The sequence below is a fragment of the Littorina saxatilis genome, linkage group LG10 (assembly GCF_037325665.1).
Source record: "Littorina saxatilis isolate snail1 linkage group LG10, US_GU_Lsax_2.0, whole genome shotgun sequence".
Taxonomy (NCBI): Eukaryota; Metazoa; Mollusca; class Gastropoda; order Littorinimorpha; family Littorinidae; genus Littorina; species Littorina saxatilis.
The window spans coordinates 2,091,066-2,104,496 of NC_090254.1; the positions used below are offsets into that span (position 1 = coordinate 2,091,066).

At 42.9% G+C, this 13,431-nt stretch overlaps 1 protein-coding gene across 1 annotated transcript in view; it reads left to right on the forward strand.

Moving 5' to 3' along the window:
- The window catches only part of LOC138977937 (ER membrane protein complex subunit 1-like), a 38,949-nt gene that overhangs the window by 412 nt on the left and 25,106 nt on the right, over positions 1-13,431 (forward strand). The window contains exons 2-10 of the mRNA XM_070350545.1: positions 2,115-2,248; positions 4,230-4,295; positions 4,993-5,095; positions 5,769-5,800; positions 6,559-6,646; positions 7,632-7,793; positions 9,003-9,111; positions 9,715-9,873; positions 10,230-10,301. Coding sequence (XP_070206646.1) covers positions 2,115-2,248; positions 4,230-4,295; positions 4,993-5,095; positions 5,769-5,800; positions 6,559-6,646; positions 7,632-7,793; positions 9,003-9,111; positions 9,715-9,873; positions 10,230-10,301 — 925 coding nt within the window. The remainder of the gene's footprint in view (positions 1-2,114; positions 2,249-4,229; positions 4,296-4,992; positions 5,096-5,768; positions 5,801-6,558; positions 6,647-7,631; positions 7,794-9,002; positions 9,112-9,714; positions 9,874-10,229; positions 10,302-13,431) is intronic.

Sequence of the window (13,431 nt, forward strand, 5' to 3'; positions counted from 1 at the left end):
AAGTGCTAGTCTTTCGGATGAGACGAAAAACCGAGGTCCCTTCGTGTACACTACATTGGGGTGTGCACGTTAAAGATCCCACGATTGACAAAAGAGTCTTTCCGGGCAAAATTGTATAGGCATAGATAAAAATGTCCACCAAAATACCCGTGTGACTTGGAATAATAGGCCGTGAAAAGTAGGATATGCGCCGAAAAGGCTGCGATCTGCTGGTCGGTGTGAATGCGTGATGTATTGTGTAAAAAATTCCATCTCACACGGCATAAATAGGTCCCTGCGCCTTGAGTCCGAGTCTGGAGATACGCGCGCGATATAAGACTTCAGTTCATATAACATAACATAACATAACATCTCTGCAGTAAATATAGTTCTAACATCAGCATCAGCACCTTCTTCCTTTATTTTCAAACTTTCAAAATGTAGCAGTTCTAAGTGCTCAGAGAGATCTAGTTCTTGGCACTCTGCTGTGGGTGGAAAGTCCAATCAATCTTTCTAACTTCCAGGTTGAGACAGTGCATGTCACTTTATCACAATATCTCAGTATCAATAAGTGAATAACTTGATCAATGCTGCTATAGGTAGGATGTCAGCCAATGTAACGATCTTGTTTTTTGCCTGGGCCGAGATTTTGTATTCGGCTTTGTTGATCTCGTATGAACTCTGATTCTGTGTTTCACTAATCACTGATTGTCTGAAAATCCACCCTCCCTTCCAAGCTCCAGAGTACTGATGGTCAACCTTTGATACTTTACGCTTTTGTCATGCAGTCAAATTCGTTACGAAAAATGAGACACCGGCCTTGCGTATCTTACTTGAAGTAAACACTATACTGACTATCAACTCTCCCCTTCAAAGTACTGCTGATCAAACCTTTGACTCTGTAGTCCATTCATGGAGTCTAACTTGTGAAAAAACAGTATTTTGCCTAAGAACATTGCTTCATATCAACATCTTTTTTTTTCTCAATCTCATTCAACATCAACAGTGATGTTCCTAGGACTGGAGGGCAACAGGACAAAATGTCCTGAATCAAAAAACTAATAGGACATCATGTCCTGACTACAAAAAACAATAGGACATTCAGATCAAGCGAACCAATCATGGCACCTAACCTTTTTAGATGACTGAGAATATATGAATAAAGGCAAATAAAAACTGAACAGTTCCAAATTTATTTTAATATTTTAAATGCAACAGTGTTCAGTAGGGTTACTTTCACACACACAGACACATGCTTCAGAATGTCATAAGTGATCTTTCACACACACACACACACACACACACACACACACACACACACACACACACACACACACACACACACTATGCTTCAGAATTAATGTCACAAGTGACAAGTGATCTTTCACACACTTCAGAATGTCACACGTGATCATTTTCAGTGAGCTTGAACAGCTTTCTTTGCAGAAATGTGGCGGCGGAAGTAAAGTGTCGCTGTCAAAAGTAGCGAGAGTTGTGGCTCTTGTAATATTGTTCGGTCGAGAGTTGCGTCCCTTGTGTTATTGTTCGACCGAGAGTGAAAATTGAAGTTCAAGTAGGCCCCGATTCGAACTCGTTTTAACGGGGTTTGATACTTCAGTTTGTACAGATTCTTCTTGCAGTGACCGCTCTAGACGTAATACTATCGGACAATGACCGCTGACTTCGCGATCGGATCGGACATTTGACGGGACAGAGGTGTTTGCAATCGGTCATTTTACAACCTAAATCGGTCTATGACCGATGACCGACGCCTCGGAACATCACTGACATCAAGGAACGTAAGATGTTTTCAAAAACGGAGCGTCTCACTCTCAGGAACCGAAAGTCGGACCTTACAGAGCCCCCAGGCTCGGGAACAGCCAGTCGATCGTTCTCAAAATAGACCTTTCTCAAAATAGACCTTTCTCAAAATAGACCTCCTTTTTTTTGCTCACACTGTCATCCCTTGTGCATAGTGAAACATACTGTCTGTGAAACATACTGTCTGTGAAACATACTGTCTGTGAAACATACTGTCTGTATGGGCTGTCATAATTCATATGCAGGTGCAGAGTCCCAAATTCAAAGTGCCAGGTAATCCTCATCATTTCACATGCTGACTTTTCTCTCCACAGGAAGCAGGACTATGTGGGCAAGGTGACGCACGTCCACTGGGACACCTCTTCACACGGAGGCAGTGGCAAGAAGCTGTTTGTTGCCACACACCTCAACACAGTCGCCTCCCTCAACTCTCATGATGGCTCCATTGGTAAGATAAAGAGCGGGCATGTGATGCAAATAATAATGAAAACTTATTAAACGTTCCTTCTCTTCAGAGCTCTCGGCGGGTGGGGATGTAGCTCAGCCGGTAGCGCGCTGGATTTGTATCCAGTTGGCCGCTGTCAGCGTGAGTTCGTCCCCACGTTCGGCGAGAGATTTATTTCTCAGTCAACTTTGTGTGCAGACTCTCCTCAGTGTCCGAACACCCCCGTGTGTACACGCAAGCACAAGACCAAGTGCGCACGAAAAAGATCCTGTAATCCATGTCAGAGTTCGGTGGGTTATAGAAACACGAAAATACCCAGCATGCTTCCTCCGAAAGCGGCATATGGCTGCCTAAATGGCGGGGTAAAAACGGTCATACACGTAAAAGCCGTGGGAGTTTCAGCCCATGAACGAACAAACAAAGAGCTCTCGGCGATGTACAATAGCAAAACGAACACACACACACACATGATAAAATCTGATTAATCCAGTAAAATAAACAGACTATTCCAGAGCCCAACAAATATCCATAATTATACAATGCCAAAAAACAAACTCCAAAAAACAAACTCCAAAACATTCAATTACAACCCGTACGTATACATATTTATACACTACCAAAAAGTTTCAAAAACGCTCCCTTTAAAAACCCTGTCTACACATATTTGACTGTGTTTTATCTCAATAAATGCCTTTGGTGATGTCTTATTCGGCTGTTCTAAAACGTCACAGTTGCGACCTCATTCAATTAATTGATGTTTTGGTCAAACAATCTGTGATCGGGTTAGGACTTCTTCTTCTTCTTCTGCGTTCGACGATCGGGTTAGGACTATGGGATGGCATTTCAGCTTGAGAACATACAATATACTTAAATAAGTACAATATACTTAAATAAGTTGTTAATTAAAGTTATGCTTAAAGCCATATGTACTCGATGACTATACACGCTAATTGCTTTACCAACAGCTGGAGACATGCTAAATTAAGTTCCCTGCAAAATATTGTGGTCTAGGACCCCTTCAATGTTGAGATATGTTAATTTTCATTTTGATCTGGATCGTCCTATTTATAGATTTGCCAACAGAGGTAGCGTTGACGCAAGGGAAATAACTCCGCGTCTTTGTTTACATCCAAAGTTTTTGAGACTCTAAAACAAGCTGTAATGCATGTATATGGTCCGCGCATGGCGATATATCGTCATTACATGGTCTTATGGTGCGTTTGACATCGATTATGGGCAAACTACACTTTGTAAACACGGGAGCGCGTACATATGCCTTTAAATGAAATTGCAATAACAGATTCTAATGTGAGTGCACTGTGTTCTTCGTGATTAAATAAATAAATCTTACTTTTGGGACTGTTGTCTGTCATTTGAGCGTTGATGCGTTAAGCTGCCGTTTTGCGCCATACATGGCCCAGCTCATCTGACTTCGGCGTGTTTTTATATCGGAGTGGTCCTTCTCCTAGACTGGTGGCTTTACAGGGCTGTCGAGTCCAGTCTACCCGGCTATTTGGCCATAGCTGGCTGGTTTGTTTATCTGAGGGCTAGAGCTTACAATGCTGCTCTAGATCGCATGGTGCTCCCGTAATTGGACACCTGGGGTATTTCTTAAGAATAACAGTGCCACCTGTTACCCTGCCCCATCTTGCTGGAAGCACCGCCATTTGGTCCGCGACTGCTTATTCGTCCTGGCAAGCCTGGCTTATCTCGCAGCTAACCTCCATATCTGAAGGCCACCCCACTATCCGCCACCTGTGGACACACCTGATTGGGGGTGGTCGCCCCTACTTTTCCAGGACATTTGGGACTCTGAGGTACTAGGTGCAGTGTTTTTCCTCAACTTTGTCTCCTGTGCCCTGTTGAATAGTAGCACCTTGTGTATGACTTAAAAAAATTTTTTTTTTAAAGTGTGCTCATGTACCCACATCTCCGTGGAAAGAAAGACAAGTTGCACGTGGCATGAGTGTGTGTGTGTGTGCAGCGTGGAGACAAGTTGCTGAGGAGGACAGCAGAGGGAGGATTGACACCTTGCTGTATAACGGCAACTGTGAGTACTTCAGTGTGTATGATGTGATTCACAATTGCTTCTCTGCTACATGGACTCTTTGGGATGCACTCATTGTTTTCCTTTTCAATGATACAAAAGTCACCATATTGCATGACCTAGCAGGACTGAAAGTCCACAAAATGGGGCACTGGCCTTTACTCGCCAACCCAACCATTTGTTTCAGCAACTTTACTCGCATTTGGCGAGTAGATTAACATTTCTACTCGCCATTTACATGTGTCTACTCGCCACTTTCAGGCCTGCCTAGGGCTATGGTCATTATGTTTGTTACCAGTTTTAGGCCCGCCTAGAGCTATGGTCATTATGTTTGTTACCAGTTTGAATTTTGTGTGCGGAACGTTCTTTATTGGAAGCCAGGTGAGAAGAATATTATTCTTTTCATGGCAGAAAACTCTCAAGAGGTTACATTTACAAAGACTTGACTTCTCTGCCATCTTCTTAAAAAACACATGCAAAGAAAACGCTTATTTTCTTTGTCAGCATGCAATACGGGCATTTCTGTCCCTGGTTCATGGACAATGTTTTGTTGATGATTGAAAACTGTCAAGTTACACCTTTTGGTTGGAGCATGCTTGTGTGGGGCTGGGTGTGCATTGTGTGTGTATGTGCATGTTTCAACAGCTGTGCTCTGATCCCTAAAGCAATACACTAATGTTATTCTAAATGATTTGTGCAGACATGATCGGCGTGCAGGCCGGGGGAAAGTTTGTTCGCAGCTGGCACACCCCCACAGGCAACCTGCACTGGGAGACGTTCCTGGCAGCCGACCAGGACATGATGTAGGTTGACCGGGGGTCAGACAAGGATGATGAATGGAATGCAGTGATCTTATCGGTCTTTGGTCTCCCATCTATACTTTTTGACACACCTGAGTAATCATATGAGTCTTAGAAATGAGGCTGGCCGTTGACAAAAATATAAACGTTGAGATTTTCTCAGATGGTTTTTTTTCAAGCTAGAGCCTCCAAATTTCACACATTGGTAGGTTTTGGATAATCTTCAAACGGGACAAAAGTGTTAGCGTGGTCATGTCTTGATGAAAACAGAAAATTCCTATGTTCTGATACGTTTTTGAAGGAATGAATTTGAAACTTCACACACTTCCAGGTTTTGATTTCTTCCAGACATGACCCATGTTTGGTTGATCCTGGTCAAATTTCAAGGTCACAGATGGGAATTGTTCATTGGAAACTTTACATACTTCCAGGATTTAACAATCTCTGACTGGCCTGTTGTTCTCTGGACTGGTATAACTCTGGAACTTTTTTATCGTTGAGCATTTGAATCTATACACTTGGAAAGGTAAAGACAGAGAAGGGAAGGTAACAAATGCCGGATCTGAACATCCGCTTTTCTTTCTTTCTGTCAGATTTTGTTCATTTTTAGAATGCAGATTGGTGCAATATGTTTGTATTTGATATTTTTGTAACAAATGCATGTTTGTCATTTCAGAGCCCCTGCTATTTTCCTCAATGAAGACAAGGGTATGTATCATATATATTTATATATGTCTAGCTTTGTGAAGAGAAAAGGGAGTGGAGAGAGAGAGAGAGAATGTTAGGGTGAAATATGCATCGCTACATAATGTTACACGTCTTCCATTGGTATAAGATGAGAAAAGATCAGATTTCATACATTTAATTCAAGTGATTGAGAACTACCTAAACTATCTTGTAAGCGCCCACCCCCTTCATGCACAAATTTCACTCAAAAGTAGGGGGTGGGCGTAAGCAGGAAAGTATAAACCCAATGGTATGACTGCTTGGCAGCATCTTGTCATTTTTCACCTCAATGATATCTCTGTATTTTGTGAAGAGTTTTAGAATCAACTAGAAACTGTTTTTGACACTTTTGGAACAAATGTTGGGGTGAACGTTTACAAGGTGCTGTACCCAACACACAATTTTTGACCCAAAGTAGTGGGTGAACGTTTACAAGGTGCTGTACCTTACACACAATTTTTGACCCAAAGTAGTGGGTGAAAGTTTACAAGGTGCTGTACCCAACACACAATTTTTGACCCAAAGTAGGTGGTGAACGTTTACAAGGTGCTGTACCCTACACACAATTTTTGACCCAAAGTAGGGGGTGAACGTTTACAAGGTGTTGTACCCTACACACAGTTTTTGACCCAAAGTAGGGGGTGAACGTTTACAAGGTGCTGTACCCTACACACAATTTTTGACCCAAAGTTAAAATGTTTGATTCTGGGCGCTTACAAGGTAGTTTACGGTACTTACAGATTCAGTGCTGGTGGCCACAGCTGGCACCCTGACCTGTCTCAAGACGTCTGACGGAAAGACGGAGTGGGAGGCGGCACTGCCAGACGGGTGAGTCACTCTTGATTTTACCATCCACAGATCTACAGCAGAAGTGCCCCCCCCCCCCCCCCCCCTTCCTTTTTAAGACCCCCCAATTTCAGACTCCCTCCTGTTTGAGCCCCGGATTTCTCATATTTTCTGTTCATGGCCTTTGTAAATGTTCCCCTCATATTGAGACTGTCCCCTTGTTAAGACTGTCCCCTTGTTAAGACTGTCCCCTTGTTAAGACTGTCCCCTTGTTAAGACTGTCCCCTTGTTAAGACTGTCCCCTTGTTAAGACTGTCCCCTTGTTAAGACTGTCCCCTTGTTAAGACTGTCCCCTTGTTAAGACTGTCCCCTTGTTAAGACTGTCCTCTTGTTAAGACTGTCCCCTTGTTAAGACTGTCCTCTTGTTAAGACTGTCCCCTTGTTAAGACTGTCCTCTTGTTAAGACGGCTTTTCTCACATTTCTGGAGGTCTTAAAAGGGGGTTCCATTTTATTACTTTTGTTTTGAACCCCCACCCACCACCCACCACCCCCCACCCCTATGCCTTTTGTTTCTTTCTGGTCAAACAAATAGTTTCCACACCCAACCCAGTTAAGGTAAGTACTGATTTGTTCCTATTTTGTTTGTTGGTTTTCTATGCAGCAATTAATGATGTTTTAGTTGGACAAGGAATATGCAGGAGAAGGTACTCATCTATATCTAGTGAATATATATCAAAGTCAGTACCAGTTGCAATACCTATATTTGAGCATGTTGTCAAAGTTCTTGACTTAAGCCACGGTTAGGATGCTTGAACAACTTGTGTATGGCGTGAGTCAACTCTGAATAGGACTACATTATGTTAAATTATTCATGATTTGGCTGGGTGTGTAGGGCTGAGAGTTGTGGTTTCTTTTTAGTATTTTCATGTCAAATCGGGTAATATATCAGAAACTATAGCTGAACGCAAGCACTGCTGATCTGTTGGAAATATGGCTGAACTCTTGCAACCCGTGTTTTTGTGACAGTGACACAGTGCAGCGCTGGTACCTGTCTCTTCGGGCCAACGGAGATATTGCGGCAGTGGGCGTGTCGCCGGGGCTACGTGTTACCGTGGTGACGGTGGGACCGGGCGGGAAGGTGAAGGCTCCACGCAAGCTGCCGGCCCAGTGGGTGCAGAGCGACACAAGGTGGGTGGAGAGCGACACAAGGTGGGTGGGGCCGCTGTGTAATGTACGTTGCATTCAAACATGTCAGATCATTATGACAAATGCCTGACAGTTGTGTTCCCAGACCTCGGTCTTCGATCATTTACACAAAATGTTGATCCAACGCTTAGCTCTATGACCCCAAGCCGGTTGAATGTCCGATAGTTTTGTCACAACTATGTTTTGCAGCCAGGTCATTTTGACTGATGTATATTTTCCATCCAGGCCCGACTGCCCTATTGTCATTTGCGTCTGGGAACAACACTGGCCTAATATGTTTTGCTGCTTAAGCTTTTTGATTTATTTTGTGAATGTCATGTGTGTATTTGGTGTGATAGCTCATCTCTGAGATGATAGCGTTTGTATGCTAGGTGTTGGGAACATGAAAGACAGTCTTATTTGGATTTGTGTCTCTCTCTTTCATTTCCCTCAATGTGTATGTGCATGTATGTATGTAATTATGACCTTGCAGTCTAGAGACATCCTGCTTGCTGGCGCACGAGCCAAAACATTTTTCCCTCTTTAATCTTTACTGCGCTGGCTGCAAAACCCCTCCGCGTTCTCCGTGCTGTGTTTTCAGACACATCAGACACAGGGTGCTTGGGACTTTGTGTGTGGGTGTATGTGCGTGCTGATTTGTTTGTCTTTAATTATGGTCTTTGCACTTTGATGCTTATGGCAGGTTCATATTAACTGAATAGCTAATTCTATTCAATCAATCAATCAATCAATCAATGAGTCTTATATCGCGCATATTCCGTGGGTACAGTTCTAGGCGCTCTGCAGTGATGCCGTGTGAGATGAAATTTTATACGGCCAGTAGATTGCAGCCATTTCGGCGCATATTTACCTTTCACGGCCTATTATTCCAAGTCACACGGGTATAGGTAGACAATTATTAACTGTGCCTAAGCAATTTTGCCAGGAAAGACCCTTTTGTCAATCGTGGGATCTTTAACGTGCACACCCAATGTAGTGTACACGGGGGGAGGTTCGGACACCGAAGAGAGTCTGCACACAAAGTTGACTCTGTGAAATAAATTTCCGCCGAACCTGGGATCGAACTCACGCTGACAGCGGCCAACTGAATACAAATCCAGCGCGCTACCAACTGAGCTATATCCCCGCCCCGTGTTGTGTTGCAGGGTTACTGTGCTGTGTTACGTGATGTTTTGTTTGACTGTGTTACAGCTGCCAGGCGGTGGCGGGAGAGGGCTTTGTGTGTTACACACCCGACACCTCAGCGCTACAGTTCCTGTCTATACAAGACGGTCAGGTCTTCAAGGCCACCCCTATGTCTGTAAGTCTTCTTTTGCTTTTACCACTGTTGAGTTATAGTGTGCAGACCTGTTTACCCATACGATTTTGCCGTATTTTGTACGCAAAGTTGCCAAGGATACGACCAATACGTTTGAAGAGAAAAAATACGACGATCGTAAAAAAAAATCAAGTTTGATCGTGATCACTAAATGGAAGAAGAAGAAATCGAAAGTAGGTTGCCAAACCTGTTCTCGCGATAGCCCAGTGAATAAAATCCAGCTTTGACGATTGGTCAGTGTTATCACATGAGACGTGATATGACGAGATTTATCTGCCGCCAATGTTGTGGTCGAGTCAAGCACGTTGACGAAAATATCGAAGCAAAAAACAGTAACGCCTAAAAGTTCCACTTGTGAAAGCGGACACTGTTATTGCTGCCCTGGAACCAATAGCCGGGAAGAACATAAAAGAAAGGGAATTTAGACAGAAGAGAACATATTTTTAATTCTTTACTCATTGTGATTTAAGCCTTTGCAAGGACAATGGTTTCGTTCTCAAAAGATAATTTTATGCACTCATGAATAATTTAACGAGAAACTAAAGAATTTTATGTTTTTTACGGAGATTTCTCTTCTTGTCGCAGGAGCTGGGTTTCAGCGCCACGAGAGACACAAGCCTGGGGGCTGTGTCCACCCAGCCCGGAGTGAGCTCCCCCTTGGTGTTACTGCGAGTGTCACGCACACACATGGCACTCCTCTCTGTCTCGCCCACAGGGGTCTCTGTGCTCAGAGATCTCCCCAAGGTATGTTCATTTATTTGGCTTATTTCTAATTGTTACTGACTGTGAGCCAGAACTATTTTTAGGATTTGCGCCATATAGAATAATATCCTCATTATTATCATTATGTAGGCTACCTCTGGTACGTGGGTGTTACCTGCTATCTTAAAAACTATGGATACTGCAAAGTGGTAGTAGACTGATTGCCTTGAATCAGACTTCTTAACACTATTACAGTACTTATCGTCCATCAGCAGCATGCCAAAGTTACCTCTCCATAAAGTGTTTGACTGGGGTTGTGGATTACTTTAATGTTAAAGTCAAGTTCTTGGACCCACAGTACAAATGTTGCCAATGTGTGCGTATGGCTGCATGTGCAGGTGGAGGCGGCGGACGTTGCGTACGAGGGAGAGGCCAAGGTTCTCCTCACCGTGCAGAGAGCCGACCCTGAGGTGGGGACTGTGGTCTTTCACTTTTTATCTTATTTGGCTAACTTTTTTTTATCTTATTTGGCTAACTTTAAAAAAATCTTATTTGGTTGACTTTCTTGTCCCAAAAATTTGCATTGTACTTGTAGTGGTTTGGCACATCAAAACTCATTCCATATCGGCTCTGTTTCCTACAACTCTGGTGTGACAGTTTGTATTCTGACCAGCTATGAGTTTCTGTTTGTATGAAACTTAAATTTGAACCAACCATGTCTTTTCAATTGTCTGGTTTTTTGAGTCACTTGAGAAAATGTGACTCTATGTAATCGGTCAGTGTTAGTCTGTCCGGCCGGCCGGCCGGCCGTAGACACCACCTTAACGTTGGACTTTTCTCGGAAACTATCAAAGCGATCGGGCTCATATTTTGTTTAGTCGTGACCTCCAATGACCTCTACACTTTAACGATGGTTTCGTTGACCTTTGACCTTTTTCAAGGTCACAGGTCAGCGTCAAAGGAAAAATTAGACATTTTATATCTTTGACAAAGTTCATCGGATGTGATTGAAACTTTGTAGGATTATTCTTTACATCAAAGTATTTACATCTGTAGCCTTTTACGAACGTTATCAGAAAAACAAGGGAGATAACTAGCCTTTTCTGTTCGGCAACACACAACTTAACGTTGGGCTTTTCTCGGAAACTATAAAAGTGACCGGGCTCAAATTTTATGTGAACGTGACTCCCAGTGACCTCTACACTTTGACGTCTGCTTTGGTGACCTTTGACCTTTTTCAAGGTCACAGGTATGCTTCAGGTATGCATTGTGTTGTGAATAGCAATTTCTTCCTGTCCATCTGATGCCTCATATAATATTCAGAACTGCGAAAGTGACTCGATCGAGCGTTTGCTCTTCTTGTTTAATCTTTTTTTTTAAAAATAAATCCAAAAGCAAAGAGACTGCCAACGTTCCAAATTCAGAATAAAAAAACAAGAAAGGTAAGTTGTTGGAATGTTTGTTATTGACAAAACAAAACGCAGACCTGTGCACATGTACGATTTCTCCATAATTTCTCCGATTTTTATATGCAGAATACGGTGCTACGGATTTTTAATTAAAATTCCAAAATTCAAATGTTTTACTAAAAAAAAACAAAAAAACATTACGCCTTTTCCTGGAGAGAGAGAGAGAGAGAGAGAGAGAGAGAGAGAGAGAGAGAGAGAGAGAGAGAGAGAGAGAGAGAGAGAGAGAGAGAGAGAGAGAGAGAGAGAGAGAGAGAGAGAGAGAGAGAGAGAGAGAGAGAGAGAGAGAGAGAGAGAGAGAGAGAGAGAGAGAGAGAGAGAGAGAGAGAGAGAGAGAGAGAGAGAGAGAGAGAGAGAGAGAGAGAGAGAGAGAGAGAGAGAGAGAGAGAGAGAGAGAGAGAGAGAGAGAGAGAGAGAGAGAGAGAGAGAGAGAGAGAGAGAGAGAGAGAGAGAGAGAGAGTTGAGCTATAGAATACATATGGGCCAACAGCCCCTTTCAATGGATTGAACATGAGACTCACTGAAAATGTGAGTAAACAAATGATACATGTAGCAAACAACAACACCACCCCCCTCCACCTACCCCGTTCCCTACACACACTGTGCATTCAAACTTACGCAAGTCGTACGTCACAAAGCTAAAATTAGCTGACTCTTCATCGGTGGTTCAACGGGAAATTCCGCAGTGTGTCTCGACCAAATTGGGTCAGCTCTTGTTTCATTCAGTTTTTCTCAGCATAAATGCATGGAACAGAAATTTAGCTGTGTTAACTATTATTTCCTTCGAACGATTGCTTACAAAGAGAGAGAGATCGAGAGAGAGATTAGTAGGAGGGGGGAAGGGGGGAGTGGTAAATGATAAATGGTTGCATTTTCTTACCTGTATAAGTGGTCCACTGACGGGCAGATTCTTCGATCTTGCAGTACAAAACCACTCCCATACCACGTTGTTCAGGTCTTCATATTGCGTTTTCCGACGTTTCACAGTTTTTTGGTCGCTTCGTGCCTCTGGCTCCCACTCCTTCATCACGTCTTCTTTTTCCGATTTGATCCTCGCGATCTGTGTTTTACCACATCCCATCTCCTTCGCCACATCTCGGCATGATTGGCCGCTATCTAGTTTTTTCAAGGCAGCGATACGCTGCTCTAAAGTCAACGCTTTTCTTTTTCCTGCTGGAGATTCCATTTTCAAACACAGTACTGTTGCTTTTGGTTGTGACTGTATCCACAATGCGGAAAAGCGAAAGTGAGCGAAGCAAAAGTGAGTGAGCGAAAGTGAGTCTCCATCTAAACAAGCCACTGATTGGTCAGAAAAGGGACAGGACAACCAATCAACAACCATTTGTGCTACGGCTGCCGAGCACTGACCTGAATAACAGTCGAGTTTTTGAAGTTGCGTTTTCATGTATGTAGTGTCCGTTTGTGACAGTGTTTTACACTTCCTACGGTCCGAAAAATCGTGTCCGTGTCCGTAAGTGGCAGGTGTCCGTCCGTTAAAGGTTAGTTATTGTTGAAATCGTGTTCGTTCCATGATAAACTGTCCGTATGTAGCAGGTCGCCGTTACAACAAGGGTCCGCTAGACTCAGGTTTTACTGTACTGATGAGCGTTTTGATTGTGCACAGATCTGAATACGTTACAGTCACATGATTCGCTTGTGACTTCCTGGCAAGCGGTCAGCATTCCATCAAGACAAGTTTTTGTCACAAATTGTTTGTCTGTGCACTTAAAAGACTGTTGGGTCGATATATTTGTGACTGTAATGTATTGTTTTGTCAATAACAAACGTTCCACCAACTTACCTTTCTTGTTTTTTTATTCTTTTTAAAAAGTTTCAGTTCACAGTATTTTTCTCCTTATGATGCAGTGTTGTTCCCAGACACCGAGAACAACAGGTCAGTTGGACCTGGATGCAAAATATAAATCCGTCAAAATGTTCTGGCTGCATTAAAATGCTGTGTCAGAAGACATCCTGTGTGTCAAAACTATTGGACATTGACCGACCTGGCGTCAGAACAATGCGTCAGATAAAAAAAAAAGGGTGTGTGTAAATGACGGACAATCGAGTCCTAGGAACAACGCTGCGTCTTTTGTCTTTTTTTCTTTATTTCATTATATTTATATTTTTTAGGTTT